At 47.4% G+C, this 22,144-nt stretch overlaps 1 protein-coding gene across 3 annotated transcripts; it reads right to left on the bottom strand.

Annotated features, from left to right (window-relative positions):
• Window positions 1-1,472: 1,472 nt before the first annotated feature.
• Window positions 1,473-16,410, bottom strand: ZFAND2A (zinc finger AN1-type containing 2A). Of its 3 annotated transcripts, none has more exons than XM_040441610.1 (9): window positions 16,277-16,410; window positions 15,123-15,214; window positions 13,245-13,339; window positions 11,325-11,456; window positions 9,765-9,916; window positions 9,554-9,670; window positions 5,850-5,910; window positions 4,875-4,951; window positions 1,473-1,754 (listed from the first exon to the last, which is right to left on the bottom strand). In XM_040441610.1, the coding sequence occupies exons 2-9, from the start codon at window positions 15,175-15,177 to the stop codon at window positions 1,715-1,717; spliced, it is 729 nt and encodes a 242-aa protein (XP_040297544.1). In that variant the 5' UTR covers window positions 15,178-15,214; window positions 16,277-16,410; the 3' UTR covers window positions 1,473-1,714. The 3 variants fall into 3 exon arrangements, with proteins under 3 accessions (XP_040297544.1, XP_040297547.1, XP_040297545.1); XM_040441613.1 differs by having other exon boundaries at window positions 5,850-5,907; XM_040441611.1 differs by having other exon boundaries at window positions 16,199-16,345.
• Window positions 16,411-22,144: the final 5,734 nt, after the last annotated feature.

Here is a 22,144-nt window from a genome sequence, read left to right as displayed (position 1 = left end):
TTGCTCCTGCCGCCTGTATCTCCTCCCTCACTATTGCCCTTAATTCTGCCAGAAAGGATGGTTGCTCCTCCTTTAATATTTTTGCCAAACAATCAGTGCATAGGGCCTTCTTGTATGACTCCGCCAGCTTCTTGGCGCAGGTCCCGCATTTCTTTGGTCTCTTCTTGGAGTCACCGTGCGGTTTGTGACCTGGTTCTCTTTCCACCTTAACAGAAGGGGGAGAGAAAGATATAGAAACAGGGCCTGTCAGAGTAACCCCAACTATGTAGGACCTCACTTACATTTCCCTGGACAAGGGGGTCTGCAGTGGCGTCTAGCTTCGCAGATACCTGGGCCTCCATGATGTGTGCTGCATGCAGAATACATCACTACTTTAAATGGACTTACCGCCCGGCCCCCCTCGATACCGCTCGGCTCCGCCTCCTCTTCTGGGGGACTCATCCTAGGAGAATCGACCCCACATGTGAGGCCCCAGAATCCCGAGGCCTCCAGCATGGATGCGCGACGCCAGCTGCTTCCGGCTTCCTCGCGTCACTTCCGGTCACGTGGGACGTGACGCGTCGCGTCATCAGAGAAGCGCCGGAGTCGATACTGTGCCCAGAGCTCCCGCAGGAGAAGCGGCAACAGCGTCCCCATACCGCGGCTTCAGGATACAGGTACCGGGAATGCTAGGGGACCTCTTCCCCGAGAGGTGCTAGCTTCGGGCCCCATCTGAGGCTGAAGAGGAGAGGCACAAGCCCCCCGACCAGCCTCGGCCCATATCTCTCCCCACTAAAAAAGCAGGGAAACTCCTCTCTGCTCCTATCACTGTAGGGACAGGAAGAACACTGGTATGAGGGGTGGGGAGGGGCCTTTTAACCTCTCTCGCTTCCTGTCCCTACAGAGGTCCAATAGGACATCCTCCAGTGGGTGCTGTCATGGAGGGACGTCCTGGAAAGCGTGGGTCATGGTGAACCATGGTGGATCTCCCAGGTGAGGATGATCAAGGATCCGGAAAAAGTCAACCTCTCGCCGGATTTTATCATCTAGGGCCTCCTGTAGCCGAACCTACATTCGTTGCGCCAGCTCACTGATGGTAAAATGAGGTCTGGAACTTTGGCGCAATTAGGGTTTCTATACTTTTTTTTGGGCTTGCTTGAAAAGGGGGCAGGACTTAGCAGGAAATAGGTATGGCCTAGGATGCAACATTCTGCATTACATGAACGTCCTAGATGACTTTTATAAGGTCTACGTTGTAAAGGCAAGTCAGGACACTAAACTATGGGGGTCATTTATGAATCTGAAATACGCCGGATTTCAGGCGCAGGTGACGGCTCTTCATAACTCCGGTGGAACCACCACCAGCCATAGGGCTTTATTAAGACCGGCGTCTAAAACGCCGGTCTTAATAAATGGCTCCTGATATGCTTTGCCTGAAGACTAAACACGATTAGGAGTTATGATAGGTATGAGAAAAAGACAAATCATTACAAAATTAAAATTCTTTACTGGATATTGCCAGCCATATTTACAGCCCACAGTTGATAGAGAAATATATAGTATATAGAAACATTATAATAAATAACAGCAAAGAAAAAAAGTGATTTCTAGTGGTGGTCTTAGGCTCCCGCTGTCGTGTCATCCTTGATACATTTATAAAGTGTCCAGTCTGGATGTTCAGTGATGGGGAAAACCAGCTCATTTGTAGTCCATTATCAGCACTGATGAGAAGCTTTCACTGGCTGCCGGTCTTTATCGTGTTGATGGTTGGATTTCTGAAAAAATAAAATATATATACACTAAAATGACAAATGGCAAATTACAGAAGCTAAATTACTTAAAGGGGTTATCCAACCCCTAAAATGCCTCCCCTACTGCCCGGGCCCCCCCCAGCTCCTGCGTCGCTTCTGGCACATGGCGCCGCTGCATCTCCCTGTCGCACGGATGAAAACATCCAGTGACGGGGGGGGGAAGCAACCAATAGCAGGCCATGACGGGGACGAGCCTCCCTAGCGTCACCCGCGATGCCATGGAGGCTCGTTCCGGTCACGGCCTGCTATTGGCTGCTCCCCCCGTCACCGGATGTTGTTATCCGCGCGACAGGAAGATGCAGCTGCGGTTGTGCCGGTATAAGAAGTGATGCAGGAGTCGGGGAGCAAGGTAAGAAGAATCACAGCGGGAGGGACCCGGGCAGTAGGGGAGGCATTTTATTGATAACCCCTTTAAAAAAATATATATAAATTCCAGCAATTGACAACATTCTGCAGTTACTTAAAAAGAGGTGTAAGGATCTGTTGACGTCAGAGCTGTTACAACGGACAGCGGCAGCCATCAGACCCCAGTGACTCTTCCCACCAAAAATATGCAATGTGCACCCTTTGCCTCTGATGCACATGTGAGCAGAGCCTGACTTTATAAACACTTTAGGTAGACGAGTGTCTTCTTCTCAATTTATGTCTAAAGCTAAAGGCAGAATTCTGCTGGTTTCTTGCTACCAAATGGCAGGGTTTGCAAAATCTGCAATTTCAACTGAAAGCAGTGTGTAATACGCAGACAACTCTCCGCTGAAGGATGGCTTACCTCACTACAAAATCCTTGGACAGTTCCCTAGATTCACTTCTTCTCCCAACCTAAAGATTGCCTGTAAGATCACTTTACTAGTCATATCGGCCAAATTATTGGAGGGCATGCAATACATTATATCCTGTACTCAGCAAGAGGCTTATAGGGGTGTTTCTATGTTATAACATCATGGCATATCTACAGGCCATCCCTTGGGGCTCTTTCACATGGAAGAGTTTTCCGTCCAGACGCGAAGCATGTAGCAAACACATAGAATCCGGACGGAATCCTGACCTATTCATTCCAATGAATCTGTGTACATGAGAGTAATTTTTCATGCATTATCTTTGCATTCGGGGAAAAATAAAATAAAATACAGCATGTTCTATATTGTGCACTTTTCACGCAGCTCTGGCTCCATAGAAGTGAATGAGGTTTGCGTGAAAAACGGAAGGCATCCGGATCTAATGTGTTCTTCACAGTTCAAGTTGCTAAGCGATGCAGATTGTTATTCTTGAGTCTTTTTCACGCACGTCAAAACCGCATGCAATCTGAATACAATCCACACGGAAAACAGAAACACTGAGCAAAATTGCTGATTTTTTTTAAAATTAAACTTGCCTGCATCAGTTTTTCCCTGAACAGATTCTGACACAATCCGTATTGTGCGTGTGAAAGAGGCCTTCAAGAGGTTGTAAACTCAAAATGTACCTTCACCTCGGTGTCCAAATAGTCAATAAAGCAGCCGCCTTTACTATTCTCACTCCAAGCAGACAAGCCCAGCATCAAACACAGCCATGTCTCTCTATGTGTGTCTAGCTGGCAAAATTGCCTCTAGGTCTTCAGCACCCTCACACACACACACACACAAGGCAATGGCACCCACTTGATTAAAATGGGTGAAGGGTCTAATTTACAAACAGGTTTGGATTGATATGGGATTTATACTGCACAAAAACATGTCTGTGCCTTACAATCACTTTAAGGGTTCTTTAAACCGAGTGTTTGCAGTCCAGAAGTCAAGCTCCGTGTGTGAGCGCAATCCTCTCCTGGACACTGCTCGTCTTGCAGGAGCGCACTGCATCATACTGATTTTTTAATGCTATGTGCCTTTGCTTGACCTTTTACAGGATCATACTGACATAAAGCTATGCTACGATTCTGTAGACGTAAGGTCATGCAGAGGCCCACAGAATTATAAATCCGTGTAATGCCTTGCGCTCCTGCAAGACAAGCAGTGACCAGAACAGAGGATCACGCTTACAAACGGAGTGTGATTTCCGGACTGCACATGCTCGTGTGAAAGAGCCCTAAAGGGGTTGTCCGGTTTCCTATATTGATGACCTATCCTCAGGATGGGTCATCTATATCAGATCGGCAGGGATCAGATTCCCAGCACCCCCGCCAATCTGCTGTTTGAAGAGAATGCAATGCTCGTACGAGTACTGCAGCGGTGGGCGGTATAATTACAGCTCCTCCGTCCCATTCACTTGCATGGGAAAAAGCAGTTATAGTTACTCTCCGTCCCATTCAAGTGAATGAGATGGCGTAGTAGTAATTACACCAGTTCGCAGCTGCAATGTCGACGACGAGCAGGTACACAGTGAAAAGAATGCAGCGCTGCGTTCTTTTCAGACAGCAGATCAGTGGGAGTACGAGTAGTCGGACCCCCGCAGATTTGATATTGATGACCTATCCTGAGCATAGGTCATCAATATAGGAAACAGGACAACTCCTTTAAGGGGGTTCTACCATCAGAACTACTGTCTAGGTGCTATGTGGGCGTAAAATCAGCACCTAGAGGCTCCGTCTACTCACCCTTTATCCCGCCCAGGTCCCCTGTTCTGCCCGCCCTGCTCCTAGATTGATGGCATGGTTCGCTGCATCGTTGACTAAATCCTGCGCCGTTCACTTCTGTATTCGACGCAGACGCAGTGAGTGAATGATGCGCTCCTGGTGCCGGATTCCTCACTGCATCTGCGCCAAATACAGAAGTGAACGGCGCAGGCGCAGGATTTTGCCAACGATGCAGCGAACCGTGCCATCAATCAAGAGGAGCTGGGCGGGCAGAACAGGGGACCTGGGCGGGATAAAGGGTGAGTAGACGGAGCCTCTAGGTGCTGATTTTACGCCCACATAGCACCTAGAGGCTCATTAGCATATTATAAAAGTGCTTATTTTATCAGAACGGCTGCAGGGAGAAATGTCAAAAACATACTGTTATGTAGTGCTGACATTAACGCATTGCTAATGTCAGTCAGCTACATAACAGTAATTCTGATGGTAGAAACCCTTTAAGAGAATTAAACCTTCACTATCTCTATCACACTTGCCTGAGAGTCAGCAGGTTGTTTATTCCAGCTTCCAGAATTGACAGCTCTAGTGCCCTCTGCAGAGCTTCTTCTTCACTCTAGAAGAGAAGTAGGATTTTCATGTTAGATATTTGGACAACTACGCGTTTCAGAATTTAGGCAACTGGCATTGGTTCTTGGAGTAGGTCTTTCATTCAGTAATTTACCATGAGTTCACACGCTGGATTTGAGCGCCTGCAGAAGGGGTAGCCCCCCTTGTCAATCCCCCATGTTTTTGCATGGAAAAGCCAAAGCCAAACATGTAAACCCATTTGCATGTATGGATGCAGACTCATCAGTTTTAACTCGGATTTCAGAACAGAATCCGTGATAAAATCTTTGACAAATAATCTTACACTTGTGAACAGTACCACGACTAACAAGTGTTCTCCTTTCCAACATGAGCTTGTATTTTTATTTTATTTTTTTAATGGAATAATACCGTTATTACTATACAAATAAGTCCTAAAATCCTGGAAACCCCTTAAGTGGTTGATATTGATGGCCAATATCAAATTGGTGGAGATCTGATAACCTGCCGATCAGCATTTTAGTTGTAGCGTTAGTGCAAGAAGTCAGCATCGGAACTACACAGCTCTGTCCATTGTGCAGTGGACGGAGACGAGAGCCCCCTTTCCCCCCAAACTGATCCTGAGAATAGGCTACCAATATCAAAATCCTGGACAATCCCGCTAATAACCAGGCCAAAATCGTTGTTTCTGGAATCCTAGACAGATGGCTAGATAATAACAAGCTATCCAGAGGATAAGTAAGCAATATCTAAACGGTAGAAAACCCCCTTTAAGTAATACCCACTTCCAGTCTTTCATTTCTACCCCTTTTGTACATCTTGTATGTTAGAATATAGCCCACTTTTACTAGAAAGACAAACACCACTCTTTTGGAAAGAGACACCACCACGCAGCAGAATGTATATCAGAATGTGTAAAAGCTTACCAATCCGTTGTGCAGGCCAAAATCAGATATCACGGGTTCTGCAGAGGTCACTGGAGGGCTGCTGGACAGAAGAAATGTAAAAAGGAAGCACATCAGAGCAAGCTAATGTGAAATGGTGTTATACATTTAAAAGCTATGTACACCTTTGGGGGTAAGTACTTTTATGATTGCATTGTACTCATTTAGAGCTAAAAAAAAAAATTCAATTGGTCTTTATTAAAAATATGGAGCCCTTTTTTTCTGTACAGAGCTGAGGTGCTCTAGTAGCAGCCTCTGGATTTTCTCTCTTTTCCGTCAGTTGGGGAGCTGACGGGCTCCTCATCTATGACCTTATAAACACTCATTATTGTTCAGTTCTTATCTTATTGATAAGAGTTAAATAAGTGTTTAGGACCTCTTAGTAGTTAAGCGATAAGGTTTATTAGATGACCTTCACAAAGTGAAAGTGAAAGTACCAGTCACACAGCTAGAAAACAGTTAACCCTTTGTGGCAGAACTGCTCAATATTTTTAATAAAGGCCAATTGAAAATATGAATTTTAGCTAAAAATGAGTAACATGCAATCAAACAAAAATTGCCTCCGAAGGTGTTGAACTTGGTGTCTGAGCTGAAGGTAGCATGTTATAGAGCAGGAGGAGCTGAGCAGATTGCTAAATAGTTTTATGGGAAAAGACTTAGTATAACTTGTATTTCATTCATTTAAATTCCTGCTCATTCTGGGCTTTGACATCAAGAAGGTGGTCCTATCAGTGACTGACAGCCTTCTCCCTCTATGAGGAGGTCCTATCTGTGATTGACAGCCTTCCCTCTATGAGGAGACGATCCTATCAGTGACTGACAGCCTTCCCTCTATGAGGAGGTGGTCCTATCAGTGACTGACAGCCTTCCCTCTATGAGGAGGTGGTCCTATCAGTGACTGACAGCCTTCCCTCTATGAGGAGGTGGTCCTATCAGTGACTGACAGCCTTCCCTCTGAGGAGGCGGTCCTATCAGTGATTGACAGCCTTCTCTCTATGAGGAGGTGGTCCTATCAGTGATTGACAGCCTTCCCTCTATGAGGAGGCGGTCCTATCAGTGATTGACAGCCTTCCCTCTATGAGGAGACGGTCCTATCAGTGATTGACAGCCTTCCCTCTATGAGGAGGCGGTCCTATCAGTGACTGACAGCCTTCTCCCTCTATGAGGAGGTCCTATCTGTGATTGACAGCCTTCCCTCTATGAGGAGACGATCCTATCAGTGATTGACAGCCTTCTCTCTATGAGGAGGAGGTCCTATCAGTGATTGACAGCCTTCCCTCTATGAGGAGACGGTCCTATCAGTGACTGACAGCCTTCCCTCTATGAGGAGACGGTCCTATCAGTGACTGACAGCCTTCCCTCTATGAGGAGGAGGTCCTATCAGTGACTGACAGCCTTCCCTCTATGAGGAGGTGGTCCTATCAGTGACTGACAGCCTTCCCTCTATGAGGAGGTGGTCCTATCAGTGACTGACAGCCTTCCCTCTATGAGGAGGTGGTCCTATCAGTGACTGACAGCCTTCACTCTATGAGGAGGTGGTCCTATCAGTGACTGACAGCCTTCCCTCTGAGGAGGCGGTCCTATCAGTGATTGACAGCCTTCCCTCTGAGGAGGCGGTCCTATCAGTGATTGACAGCCTTCTCTCTATGAGGAGGTGGTCCTATCAGTGATTGACAGCCTTCCCTCTATGAGGAGGCGGTCCTATCAGTGATTGACAGCCTTCCCTCTATGAGGAGGCGGTCCTATCAGTGACTGACAGCCTTCTCCCTCTATGAGGAGGTCCTATCTGTGATTGACAGCCTTCCCTCTATGAGGAGACGATCCTATCAGTGATTGACAGCCTTCTCTCTATGAGGAGGAGGTCCTATCAGTGATTGACAGCCTTCCCTCTATGAGGAGACGGTCCTATCAGTGACTGACAGCCTTCCCTCTATGAGGAGACGGTCCTATCAGTGACTGACAGCCTTCCCTCTATGAGGAGATGGTCCTATCAGTGACTGACAGCCTTCCCTCTATGACTGTGTATACAGAGATAGCTGTCAATCACTGATAGGACCACCTCCTTGACTTCAGCATTCAGAATGAACGGGAATTAAAATAAATTAAAATACAAGTTACACTGAATCTTCTCCCATAAAACTATAAATCATTCTGCTCTATAACATGCTGCCTGTAGCTTACATTGCATTTTCATGCAGACAGGTCCCCTTTAAGACATTACATTTGTGTTCTCTCAAACACAGAAAACACTAACAATGTCTGGAATCTGGATGCGCGAGTCCGGACTAAAGAAGCTACGGGAGGACGCTCAGGGAAGGTAGCCTCGGTTCACAGTTCAGGGGATTATAGATAAAGCGCTAGAGAAGTGATATTCACTGCAGCAGCTTTCACTTTTAAGCAAAGATCTTGTGTGAGCCTCATCTTCTTCCTTTGTGGACGCGTTGGCGGCATGCAGTGAGCCGCAAGCTTGAAGTAACTCACTTTTTATTAGAGACTATTTTCGCACACTAAATAAATATTCTCCCTGCCCACACAGATTTAACCCCTATTTAACAGCCATTTCAAGATGTTAGGACTCAATGAATGTGTGACAGATTAAAATGTTGGGTCAAGTACATGATCTGACCCAATCGTTCGGCTTCGGCTCCAGCTCAAAGCAGAGTGCTGGAGTCCACGGAATACACTGCGAACGCTCAAGCACCCCAATAATCAGGAGCTCCCTGCAATCGCCATGCTGTACGACGATCATACTGGACAGCGGTCTACACCATCAAGCTGGAGGCTTAGAGATGCCACAGTCTTTCCCTGCCAAGATGCACTCTTGCACTAATTGCTTAAGACATGTTCTACACCGTAGGACATGTTGACTAATCTCTCAATTTTAAAATCAGTTTGAGAATTAGTGAGACTGCAGAGTGCACCTATGTTTGTTATTGTTTTGTTATATTGTTATATTAATTATCACATCCGCACTTGTTACCTTGTGTAGGATGTCTATTGTGGTACTTGTGGTTCGCCGCGGGCATCCTCCATTGTATGCATTTTGCTGGGGATTGCCATTAGCAACGGGCCACAAGTGCAGGATTTGCTCCCCTATATATATGCACAACTGCATGTGGGTTTGAGCAGCTCCTGCTGATGCCAACCTGTCTTCTTAGTTTGTATATATAGATTCCTGGAGGTGTATAAACTCCTATTTAAATGTGCCTGTTTTCCATCTACAGGTCACATTTAGGTGCACCTGTGAAGCCTGGGCTATATCAGCAAGTCTTGAGTGGGACTCACAGACTCCTCCCTCCTCCCATTGCAAGCATGGCCACATGCTGGAGGTAACTGGTGAGTTGTTTGCGAGTCGGCCCTATGCTCCTGTAATTTGCCCACTGGCTCCTGGTATCGCCCATATGGCTCAGGTAGGAGAGTGTAGGGTCCCGCGCTCCCTGCAATCGCCATGCTGTACGACGATCATACTGGACAGCGGTCTACACCATCAAGCTGGAGGCTTAGAGATGCCACAGTCTTTCCCTGCCAAGATGCACTCTTGCACTAATTGCTTTGGAGGGGATCGCACCACAATCCCATTCACGTGAAGAGAAGGCGATGGCATGTCCGCATTAAGCTGATGTACAGTGTGTGCAGAGGGGCCAGCAACAATATCTGCATAACACTATGCTACCAAATGACATTACCTTTCACCTATATCTCTGCACCATCCAGGCGGCTTTGCCTCCTGTGCCTTAAAGGGAAAAGCGATGGCTGCTCTGTTTTGCTCTGAAGTCTTCTGAGATCTTATCAAGGCGGCATATCTGCAAGGAGGAAACGCATAGTGAAACTCCAGTCATAGTGAGAAGAGGTGAGACACACACCACCCACCCCGAGAACAAGGTGTAAAAGAATTACCCAGCCTTAGACAGGGCCTGCCCTTTTGACTGGCAGTCGTGATCCAATGGATGTCTGTGAGAAAGGCAGAAGTTACTGTGACACTGGTCGCATTCAATCTTCATCAGCTCTTTCTTCTTGCATCCTGGTTTATGGCATCGATTTTTAAAAATCTTCAGGCAATTGAGAATAAAAATGATCATTTAGAAATCATTGTAGCAATTTACATTATTAATGAACAGATCTACCGATAAGCAACGATTCAGTGGGAAAGCTGGGGACAACCTGTACAGCTGCCACCTGAGCTGTCCCTCTGCTTTCCTCCACCACACATAAAACTAAGAAATAGATTAATAGGATTTTAATAACCTAATAAAAGGGGAAAGTCAATGAACCAATTATAAGAATAACTCTAGCAACTTGCTACACTGTGTGACGGCTGGACTGGTGCATGGCATCCAAAGAATACCGCCCCATCAAGCCCTGCACTAGACATAGTACAATATATCAATTCAAAGGAATTTTATTTTGTTTAATTAAGTACCTTTACTTGCGGGGTAGCCTCTGTTGATGCTGCCATCTGTGTTCTTTTTTTTTTTTTAAATACCCCTTGCTTGCCCCGCTGCGCCCTCCTGTAGTTTTCGCGCCCAATATGTTAATACTGAGCATCGGTACAGGGAGGAGGAGACGCCAAAGTTTCTCAGTGGGCGTCTCCTTCTCCCTGGCCCAATCACAGAGGAGAGCGTCACAGCTAGGGAGCATGAGACGTCCACTGAGAAACCCTGGCATCTCCTACTCCCTGTACCGATGCTCAGTAATATAAGGGGCAGGGGGGCACAGCGGGGCATTTGAAAAAAAGAAAAAGGATGGCAGCATCAGCGGAGCATATCCCCCAATAAAGGTACTTGAATAAACAAAACAAAAGAAAATGCATGAAAGGTCCTCTTTAAAAGGGTATTCCCAGGAGAGGTCATTAATGGCCATTTTGTGGTGGTCCAACAGGTTGGACCCCCAGCGATCACAAGAATGGAGATCCAATGTTCCCTTTTGAAAGCACTGGCGGTCGTGCATGTGCGCTACCGCTTCATACAAATCACTTATCTATTCTGTAGATAGTGGATAACTGATGATTTAGGGAGCATTCACACGACCGTGTGAAGCCCGTGCCCGTATTGCGGACCGCATTTGCGGATCCGCAATACACGGGCACCGTTCCGTGGGCATTCCGCATCACGGATGCGGACCCATTCATTTCAATGGGTCCGCAAATCCGGAGATGCGGAACGGAACCTTACGGAAGCACTACGGCGTGCTTTCCGAGGTTCCGTTCCGTACCCTGCTCTATCTTTTTGCGGAACGGAGGGATCCCTATACGGCTGCCACACGACAGGTGCCCGTGCTTAGCGGACCGCAATTTGCGGTCCACAACACGGGCTTCACTCGGTCGTGTGAATGCTCCCTAAGGAAAAAATCCTCTATGTAAGACGATAAATGTAGATATCTAAGTCATACAGCTGCCTGTCAGAAAATAAGCCAAGGAGTACTCAAGCTCAGCCACAGCTCCGGACATCTCATCAGTACCTTCTGTTTCCGCTTAGAAGGCTCAAAACTGCAGTTTCTGTCAATGTGCTGTCCAACTGCAACGTCTGCCAGTTCTCCTCTCTTTACTGGTACTGGGGCGCCACACAGTGGACAAACAGGGACTTGCACATCCTAAAAGAGAGGGAAGGAACGCAGACAATAAGTACAGAGGACAGATGTCTAACTTTCTAGAGAAAATGATCGGTCATTATCAGCGGCCGGTGGGTTTAACGTAACAAAAACATGGAGAGAGCAGAGTGAAAAGCGTAAAGCAGGTTACAGTTAAAGGGGCTCGCCAGGAATTTGATACCGATTTCCTATCCTATAGGTCATCAATATCAAATTGGCAAGGGTCCAACTCCTGGCACTGCCACCGATAGACTGTTTGTCTTCCACCTCACCGCATTCAGACAGAACATCATTTTTTGGGCTGTAGTGCGCCCTTTCTTTCTGCAGGATCAGGACAGGAATCATTTTTGGGAGTTTACATACTTTTAATGTTATATCACTTTAATAAAAACATATTTTTAAATAATTTTTAACCTTTTTTCTTACTATTTCTTTTTTTTTTTTTTTTACATTTTTTAATAAACTATTGCAAAGTGTTTGTCCTGTGCAGGAGCAGCATGTGTCCGCCGAGTCTCAATGGTCACACGCGGCTCCTGACATGTCACCGCTGAGACCACCGACTCCCTGGCAGCGGTGAATGTAGTACATGTAGATGGCATATCACACGTCTGATCCTGCAGGGATTGGAAACTGCAGCACTGGAACCAGGAGGCTCCAAACAGGTGAGTGGAGAGGCTTTTTTTCTTATTATTTTTATGCCTGGTCACCCCTCAATTTTTTTTTAGCTATAGGACAACCCCTTTAATAAAGCGCTGAAGATCATACACATCTATGTGCTGTGATAGCAACAGTTTGTCCGAAATCATTATTTATGTTTATTACGTAGTATATCAGCTGGTATTTCAATCCTTATACTGCCACCTTGTGGCCATATAGATACTCATATTTAAAGGGAATGTCACATCAGGACAACTTGCCTGTTAGGGCAAATGGACGACAGAGGCGCAACGTGCAGTGGTTCTCACTCTGGACATGGGTGGCCTCTCCTTTTAATTGCTGCCATGTAATACTACTTTTATACAGCAGCGGATACCAGCTGAATTTCAACCTGACAAAATTAGGGGCTTGCCAAGGGGTTCGCCATGAAAGCTCTCCGATTAAAGGGGGGGGGGGTTATCCAATGTCTAACACATTCCCCCTATTTCTCTGTGCCGAGACAATCCCTTTAGAGGGGTTGACTCATCATGGACAATGGGAGCATATCGCTAGGATATGCCCCCATTGTCTTATAGGTGCGGGTCCCACTGCTGGGACCTGCACCTATATCGAGAACGGGGCCCAGCAAGTGAAGGAGGGCGCACTGCGCTTGCGCAGCCGCCCTCCATTCATTTTATATTGGGTCGGTGAAAATAGCCGAGCGCTGGCTCGGCTATTTCCGTCGGCCCCATAGAAATGAATGGGAGCAGGGGCCGCGCATGCGCGGTACGCTCATATTCACTTCTATGGGAGCCGGCTTGGTGGTGGCCAGACCGGAGTCTTCCAGCCACCACCTTGCGGTGCTCTGTTCTCGATATAGGTGCAGGTCCCAGTGGTGGGACCCGCACCTGTAAGACAATGGGGGCAAATCCTAGCGATATGCCCTCATTGTCCATGATGAGACAACCCCTTTAATGGCAGAGGTTTCTGCTTGTAGCTCTGCAGCTGGTGAGAAATCACTCTGCCCAGGCTGGGAGCCATAGGTTGAAGACTCGTCTTATTAACTGCTCCACGTGAATCATCTTTCTTTGCCACCTTGTACTGCCCCCCTGCCCCTGCGAGGTAATCGTATCCATGCAGGGCATCATATCTTACCTTCTTGTAAGCAGAAGAACACTTATGTTGGTCATAGGTTATGTGGTCCTTACAAAAAACATCCTCGCAAGCATCACACGTCATAGGGAGGAAATCTACAAAGAAAAGTTTTGGTACAAAGAGTTACATTTTCTTCCTATAACAAGACAGTCTCCCCTCCCGATCCAATCCCCCTAAGGAAGTATTTCCTGACCCACTGCTTCACCCCAGAAATAACTGCTGATTATACAGGACGTTTCAGCAGTAGTACCCCTCCCCCATATAATAACCACTGCAAGACATCTTAAAGGGGTTCCCCGGGCTTTTAATATTTATGACCTAACCGACACCCTGCCGATCAGCTGTATGAAGGGAAGGTGCGTGCATGCCGTCTCCGGTCTCTCTTCCTGTTCGCCTCTGCTAGGTCTATGGCAAGCAGGAAGAGAGACAGGAGACGGCATGCACGCACCTTCCCTTCATACAGCTGATCGGAGGGGGTGCCGGGTGTTGGACCCCCGCCGATCATCAATATTAAAAGCCTGGAGAACCCCTTTAATGAATGATACTGATGCTTGGGATATATAGCGTTACTTCAAGATAACCACATATACCCCGTAGCAGCAATATACATGGCCTGCAACCAGCTCACATGCAGCAGAGGACTGATGAGGATTTAAAGGAGTAGTGCAAGAATAGGAGGGGCCACACCTGTAAAGGGGAGCTTACTTACCTGCTTCCCAGTGATGGATACTCTCTCCTTCTCATCCCGGCCTGCGACGCTCCGCTCACTGAAAAAACCTGGTTTGACGCCGCCTGCGGCCAATCTGCGGCGGTGACTGGCTCCCTTTACGTCATGACAAAATGGGCTCCGGTCACTGCTGCCAGCATTTGGCTGCAGGCGGCATCAAGCTGAAGGTCTTCAATGAGGGAGCGCAGCTGAGCATTGCAGGCCGGGAGGAGAAGGAGCGAAGATCCATCACCAAGAAGGAAGGTTCCCCTTTACAAGTGTGGCCCAAGTGCGTGTGTGAGGGAGGGGTTTGCCTAACCCCCATACAAGTAGCCAGAGTGTGTCGGGGGTCGGTAGAGCCCTGTTCTGAAGATAGGGGGGTAGGTCTCAGAGGAGGGGGCCCATATGGCATATCCTGTGGGAATACCCCTTTCCTTTGAAGGGGTAGTGCCAATTTTTTTAACTTATCCCTTATACATAGGATAAGGGATATGTATGCGATTGTTGGGTGTTTGTACGACTGCTGGGATCCCCACTGATGCCAAGAACAGAGGTTCCTGTGGTCGGAAACCCCACCAGTCCGATAATCATCTCCTGACCTCATAAACACTCATTATAGCTTAAAGGGAACCTGTCACTGGGATTTTGGGTATAGAGCTGAGGACATGGGCTGTTAGATGGCCGCTAGCACATCCGCAATACCCAGTCCCCATAGCTCTGTGTGCTTTTATTGTGTAAAAGAAACTGATTTGATACATATGCTAATTAACCTGAGATGAGTCAGAGACAGGACACAGAGCTATGGGGACTGGGTATTGCGGATGTGCTAGCGGCCATCTAGCAACCCATGTCCTCAGCTCTATACAAAAAATCCAGGTGACAGGTTCCCTTTAATTCTTATTAAACCGATAAGAATATGCTTTAAATAAGTGTTTATGAAGTCAGGAGATAAGAGCTACACATGAGCCGTCAGATGACAGGATTCAAAGAAAACAGAAAGGGACAGTTTACAAACAGACTGATTTTTAACCCCGTATCTTAGAAATGACTGAACATTTTTAATGAAGATGCCCCCAAAAGGTGTACTTTGCTTTTCAGACATCTTTCGATGTTGCTGTGTTGGATTTCCCATGAAATAATAATAAATGTTACTGCCACTACGGTCACCATACCTAGCTGTTTGCACGTGACTTCGGAGCAATGTTTTCCTAAATCTGGAAGCTCCATTGTTTAGAGCCGTAAAAATCTTTGAAAGGTGAATTTCCTGTAAAGTAAAGAAAATTAAAAACATGAATTCACAGGGCACAACAATTTGCTCTTCGGCTCTGTTCACATTGCCGCTGGTTTCTGTTGCTTTTTGACTAAGCTACACTTTCAGTATTAAAAAAAACAATAGAAACCTGATGGGCCTATGAGAAGTCAGTGGGGCCCATCAGAACCGTAAAGGCCCACTACCATGGGTCCATACAGATGGCTGATTGAAGAAATGGATTTAAAGGGGTTTTACCAGAGGATAGGGGATATGTTTCTGACGGCTGGGGGGCCCCCACTGATGATGAGAACGGAGGCGTCACTGCTCCTTTCCCTTCCATGGTACGGCTCTCACACGTGGACAGAGCGATGGTCACACTTGGGCACCACCACTTGGACACCTCCTTCCTTGTGATCGCTGGGGGTCCCAGCAGTTGGACCCCCAGCGATCAGATACTTACCCCTTATCTTGTTGGTAGGGAAAGCCCCCCCCCCTTTAACCGTCCATGGAGACGAGTAGGACCAGACACTTCACAGCTGGAACCTGCTGGCAGATGCTGAGTGAATCGGAAGGCGCGCAGCACTCAGCAAAGCGCTTGACTGGTGAGGGTCCCAACCATTAAAACTTACCCCAGAACCTTACCCTTTAAGCGCATGAGCCCCATCCGCAGCGAGCGTTATACGACGCTGACCCCGGCTGTTTAACCCCTCAGATGCCACGCTCCAGCGACCATGGCATCTAAGCGGTTAGACAGTGGAGGGGGCTTCCTACGGAGATCAAGGGGAAGGTGGGGGGCGATGGGTTTCCATGGCAGCCAGGCGCTGCCATCTTTGTACTTCCCCCATTGCATCCTTTGCTATGATTCTGGGGCCAGATGTTCAGCCCAGGTACAGAGATTACACAGACAGAATCCCCACAGTTGTAAATCACCGCCTCTACTGCCGTGGTGGGACTACAACCCCCAGCATGGTTGCACAGACATGGCTCAGCTCTTACCTGTCGGACGTGCTGCTGCAGTTCTTGGCCCCGACCTCCCGCTCTCGGTATATATACACGTCCCTCATGCTGACTCACCGCCGGCCTAAGTTGCGGAGTCATCCTCCGTCCTCTCCTCCCACCGGGCCCGGCCCCGGAAAGTTCCAGACAAATCCTCTGGTCTACCTGCGCTGTCATCGTTCTCTGTCCCGTGGCGATGACGTCACGCTAGACTCTCTGTAGAAAGTGCGCTGTCATGTCGCTGTCCCGCCCTGATGACGTGGCAGGCCAGCGCGAGGTTGTTGTTGTTTTGCTGACTAGAAGGAAGGGTAACCATGGTGATAGCCACGTGGTGTATGGCTGCGTCATTGAAATGGAAAATCTGGGACTGTGGAATGGGGGAATGAGTAGGACATTGAGCTGGCAGCAGCAACCAATCAGGTTTCTGCTTTCGTTTTAAAACTAGACCTGGCACAATCAAACCTTGTATCTGATTGGTTGCCAAGGGCTTTGTTTTATATCTATCTATCTATATATCTTTTTTTTTTTTTTTGCACTGTAGGTCATTACAAGGAAGGGTCTTATTGTACCCATAATAACCATGTAACATGGTGCCATATAACAGCGATATGGCAGCCCACAAAGTGACACATTTTTTAAACTGCTTTTTAGTTGCCACTCGGCATGAGTATTCTACTCTGTGGGGCAATAAAGGGCCAATAATGCTGTATGGGGGCATTAACAGGGCATTGTACTGTGTGGGGGCACTAAGGAAGCATAACCGCTGTGTAGAGGCACTAAGGGGGCATAACTACTGTGTAAGGGCACTGAGGGGCATAACTACTGTGTGGGGCACTAAGGAGGTATAACTACTGTGTGTGGGCACTAACTAAGGAGGTATAACTACTGTGTGTGGGCACTAAGGGGCATGAGTACTGTGTGGGGCACTAACAGGGCATTCTACTGCACTCCAATGAGTATGGTGATATCATAGTATATTTTTTATTTTTCTTATGCAAGGCAACTGAAAGTGAAAGTGTCACATTTCGGTCAATTCTGTTCTTTTTCAAACACTATAATGAGACAAGATTACAAAATATTATAAAGTATTACAGAATAAACATAGATCAGTAGATATGGAGATACATGGATGTGTACAGTCAGGTATCTGGCATATGCATGGATATAGGTAAAGTCCAAATATCAGGTATACACAATCCCTAGTAGATAGTAGTACGTAATAGAAAAACTAAAGAATAAACAATGCATTGGCAGTCAATAGGGTATGCTCCTAGGATAAAGGAATACGTGAAGCAACACAAAATGGCCCAGTATTATCACATTTGTAGGTAAGTATGCTTTCATTGATTTAATTTTTTTTTGCATTCATGTATTTAGTCTTAGTTAAGTATACACCATATGTAGCAGATAGGTTAGATCGGATAGAGACAGTGTTGCCTCTTGTTAGGGAGCATATGGAGGCCGCTCAGTGAGCTCAGAGTCGGGTATATAATCGGCAGGCTCGGGTCCGGATCTTTAACCCAGGTGATCGGGTTTTGGTTCTGGTGCCGACCGTGGACAGTAAGTTCCTGGCTAGGTGGCAGGGTCCCTACGAGGTACTCTAGAAAATTGTAGATGTAAACTACAAGGTACACCAGCCAGGGCGGCGAAAGCTGGAGCAGGTTTACCATGTGAATTTACTGAAACCATAGAAAGATAGGGAAACCTGTACTCAAGACAGCCTGCAGCCGGGTTTTCTAGGAGAAGAGGTTCCGGCTCCTCTGATGCAAGAGAGGCGGCTGCCACAGTAAAAAATGCTGACAGCCTCTCCTCTAAACAGACTTAGGAGGCCAGGGAGTTCGTTAGTCAGAACACGGATGTGTTCTCGGACCTCCCTGGACGCATTTCCATAATCCAGCATGACATTGTCACTGAGGCAAAAGTCCGGTTAAAACCATACCGGGTACCCGAGGCTCGGCGACAAGCTATCTCGGAGGAGGTGCAGCTAATGTTGCAGCTAGACGTCATTGAGCGGTCAAAAAGTGAGTGGAGTGGGCCAGTCCTATAGTATTGATACCCAAGCCGGACGGGACGTTGCAGTTTTGTAACGACTTTCAAAAACTAAACAATATTTCTAAGTTCGGTGCGTATCCCATGCCCCGGGTGGATGAGCTAGTCGAGAAGTTAGGACAAGCACGGTACTTTTCTGTTTTGGACCTCATGAAAGGGTACTGGCAGGTGCCCTTAACGGAGGCTGCCAAAGAGAAAACTCCCTTCGTCACACCTGAGGGGCTGTATCACTATAAGGTGTTACCCTTTGGTCTGCATGGCGCCCCCGCCACTTTTCAGCGATTTATGGACATTGTCCTTCGTCCACATCGTCGGTTTGCTTAGGCTTGCTTGGACGATATCGTCATCCACAGTACCGACTTGGAAAGTCACCTACCCAAAGTGCAGGCTGTAATGGACTCCCTTCGGAAGGCTAGACTAACCCGAAAAAATGTGTGATAGGGTTAGAGGAGACTAAGTACCTGAGGTATGTCATTAGGCGTGGAGTCATCAAACCCCAAGTAAACAAAATAGAGGCGATAAGAAATTGGCCCTGACCTGTCACCACTAGGCAAGTAAAGTCATTCCTGGGAATGGTGGGCTATTACATGAGGTTTGTTCCCCACTTTGCTACGGTGGCCGCGCCATTGACAGGACTCTTGAAGGGACACAAGTCAGTGATGGTTCGCTTGAATGATCGGGCGGAAGAGGCTTTCTCCGCTTTTAGGTCGGCCCTGTGTGGGTCCCCAGTTTTGGTGACGCCTGACTTCAAAAGGGATTTTATAGTACAGACCGATGCCTCCGAAGTAGGACTCGGTCCTGTACTGTCTCAGGAAGTCAATGGGGAGGAGCATCCCGTTGTCTTCCTCAGCCGTAAGCTCACCCCAGCCGAGACCAGGTACAGTATAGTGGAGAGAGAGTGCCTGTCCATCAAGTGGGCACTCGAGTCTCTCCGCTATTATTTGCTGGGGAGACAGTTCCGCCTGGTGACTGTCCACTCCCCTCTCAAGTGGATGAGCCAGACCAAGGACAGAAATGCCCGGGTCACCCATTGTTTTCTGTCCTTACAAAACTTAGCGTTTTTGGTGGAACACAGGGCAGGTCGGTCACAGGGAAACGTGGATGCCGGATACACTGTCTGACGTGTGTTCACCCCCTCAGGGTTGAACAAAGGGGGGGGGGGGTATGTCACACAGAGAGGAGTTTAGTCTGGCAAGGCAGGTATTTTCCTCCTAACATGTGCAGATGGGCTGGTTTCCAGCCAGGTGAGGTCAAATGCCAGGCCGGAGTTTAAGTGCCGGTCCGGATTTTGGCAGCACCTGGCTGTCCTTAAATAGGCAGCTGGGCTCAGCAGCTGAGTCTCTGTGTTGGGATCTGAGGTTTTGTGTCGGACTGGAGGGCTGAGACCCATGTGCAGGGGGAACAGGCCCCCTAAAGCCTGCTGTGGACTACCGGAGGCAGAACTGCCAGCAAGGTGACTTGTGCAATATGAACTTTCCATTTGTGTGTGAATTAACACCAAAGACTGCAAAGTGACGTGTTGTTTTGTGCAACTGCCGCAAGTGTGAATAAACACTGAAGTTTGAGTTAAGAACTTGTATTTAGCCTCTGTACTGCGTCTGCTTACCCTATCTACGAGAGCGAAACCCCACAATCCATATCTACTGATCTATGTTTATTTTGTAATGCTTTATAATATTTTGTAATCTTGTCTCATTATAGTGTTTTAAAAAGTTCAGAATTGACTGAAACGTCACACTTTCACTTTGAGTTGCCTTGCATAATAAAAAAAATAAAAAAAATCTACTATGATATCACCATACTAAGTGAAGTGCTGAAGTTTCTAATTTTCTACTGTTGAGGGCTGGGAACCCACAACCTTAGCACCACACAGCCTGGACGAGAGTGTCACGTCACTTTATCTACAGTGCATAACTACCGGGGAAGCAGCTGCTTCGGGGGCCCCGGCAGCGTGTGTGACAGTTTATTTTCAAGTTAGTTAAATATGATCGATTCTTGGTTGTTCAGGGCCCCTTCACAGCAGCAGCGGCGGACCAGGCCCCCTCGCTAATGTGATCTTAATCTTACTGTCTCCTGAAGTCTCCCTGATGTGTCTGGGATTCGAACCCACAACCTTCATGTATCAGAGGCAAAGCATTTACCCACACAGCCATGTGGGCTGCATTGCCACTGACTAAAAAAATATGAGACTTCTACTGTTGTAGCTGGCTAAGTGTACATCTATACACATGACGGCTGCCCCAACACACCCAGCACTGCTATATCTCTATATATGATAGCTGCCCCAGCACACCCAGCTCTGCTACATCTAATACACATGACAGCTGCACCAGCACACTCAGCTCTACTATATCTCTATATATGACAGCTGCCCCAGCAAACCCAGCTCTGCTACATCTATACACATGACAGCTGCCCAAACACACCCAGCTCTGCTACATCTATACACATGACATCTGCCCCAGCACACTCAGCTTTGCTATATCTGTATATATCTATCTACTGTATAGCAATACTTAGAGATATATAGATGTAGCAGAGCTGGGTGTGCTGGGGCAGCTGTCATATATAGAGATATAGTAGAGCTGAGTGTGCTGGTGCAGCTGTCATGTGTATTAGATGTAGCAGAGCTGGGTGTGCTGGGGCAGCTATCATATATAGAGATATAAAGCAGAGCTGAGTGTGCTGGGACAGCTGTCATATAGAGATATAGCAGTGCTGTCATGTGTATAGATGTACACTTAGCCAGCTATAACAGTAGAAGTCTCATATTTTTTCAGTCATTGGCAAGGCTGCTCTTATGGCTGTGTGGTTAAGTGCTTTGCCTCTGATATAGAAGGTCATGGGTTCGAATACCAGCAGAAACTTTTCTGAAATACAAGCACTGACTCCATATATGGACATACAGGGCGGGACACAGAAGGAGGCTGCATCGCATCGTTGACATGGAGGTAAGTAGAAGTGTTTATTTTTTTAATACCCGACTGTTACTGCCATGGGGGGAGCAGGAGGCACTTGATACTGGCACATGGGGGGAGGGGGGTTGGCACCTGATACTGGCACATGGGGGGGGTTGGCACCTGATACTGGCACATGGGGGGGAGGGGGGTTGGCACCTGATACTGGCACATGGGGGGGGGGGGAGAGGCACCTGATACTGGCACATGGGGGGGGGGGGAGAGGGGTAGGCACCTGATACTGGCACATGGGGGGGGAGAGAGGCACTTGATACTGACATTTTTTTTTTGGGGGGGGGGAGATGGCACTATGATACTGGGACATGGGGGGGGGAGAGAGGCACTTGATACTGGCATGTGGGAGGGGGGCATCTACTGGAGCACTATATATGGGGCATTTTATACTGGTACATTATGGGGGGCACTAGCAGGAAGGGGGGAGAGGAGCACTATGGGGGAATTTACTGGGGGCACTATATAGGGGTATTTTATACTGGGACATTATGGGGGCACTATGGGGACATTAGCTCAACTGGGGGCATTACAAGGGGGTATTTTTGCACTGTCACATTATAAGGAAAATTATTTCTACTGGGGGGGCATTATGGTGGGCTTTATTACTCCCCCATGGTATGACCCCCCTAGTAGCAGCACCAGCCTCTCCCTGCTCTGCTATCCCTCTGTCCCTTCTCCAAATCCTTATTATGAAATCTTTCTCATTAGGATAAAGCACAACATCAGCTCCGCCGAGCCCCCGGCCAAAGTGTTGAAGTGGCGTCCGAGATCCCCAAGGGCCAAGCCAAGTAACTGTAAGTTTTTATATTAAATATGTTTATGTTATACACATATAGCCTACACTGTGCCACACAATATACAGTATACCGCTACACTGTGCCCCACAATATACAGTATACCGCTACACTGTGCCCCACAATATACA

This window comes from Bufo bufo, chromosome 7 (assembly GCF_905171765.1).
Source record: "Bufo bufo chromosome 7, aBufBuf1.1, whole genome shotgun sequence".
NCBI classification, from domain to species: Eukaryota; Metazoa; Chordata; class Amphibia; order Anura; family Bufonidae; genus Bufo; species Bufo bufo.
Note: the sequence above shows the minus strand (reverse complement) of the source record. Positions and strands in the feature narration are given on the sequence as shown.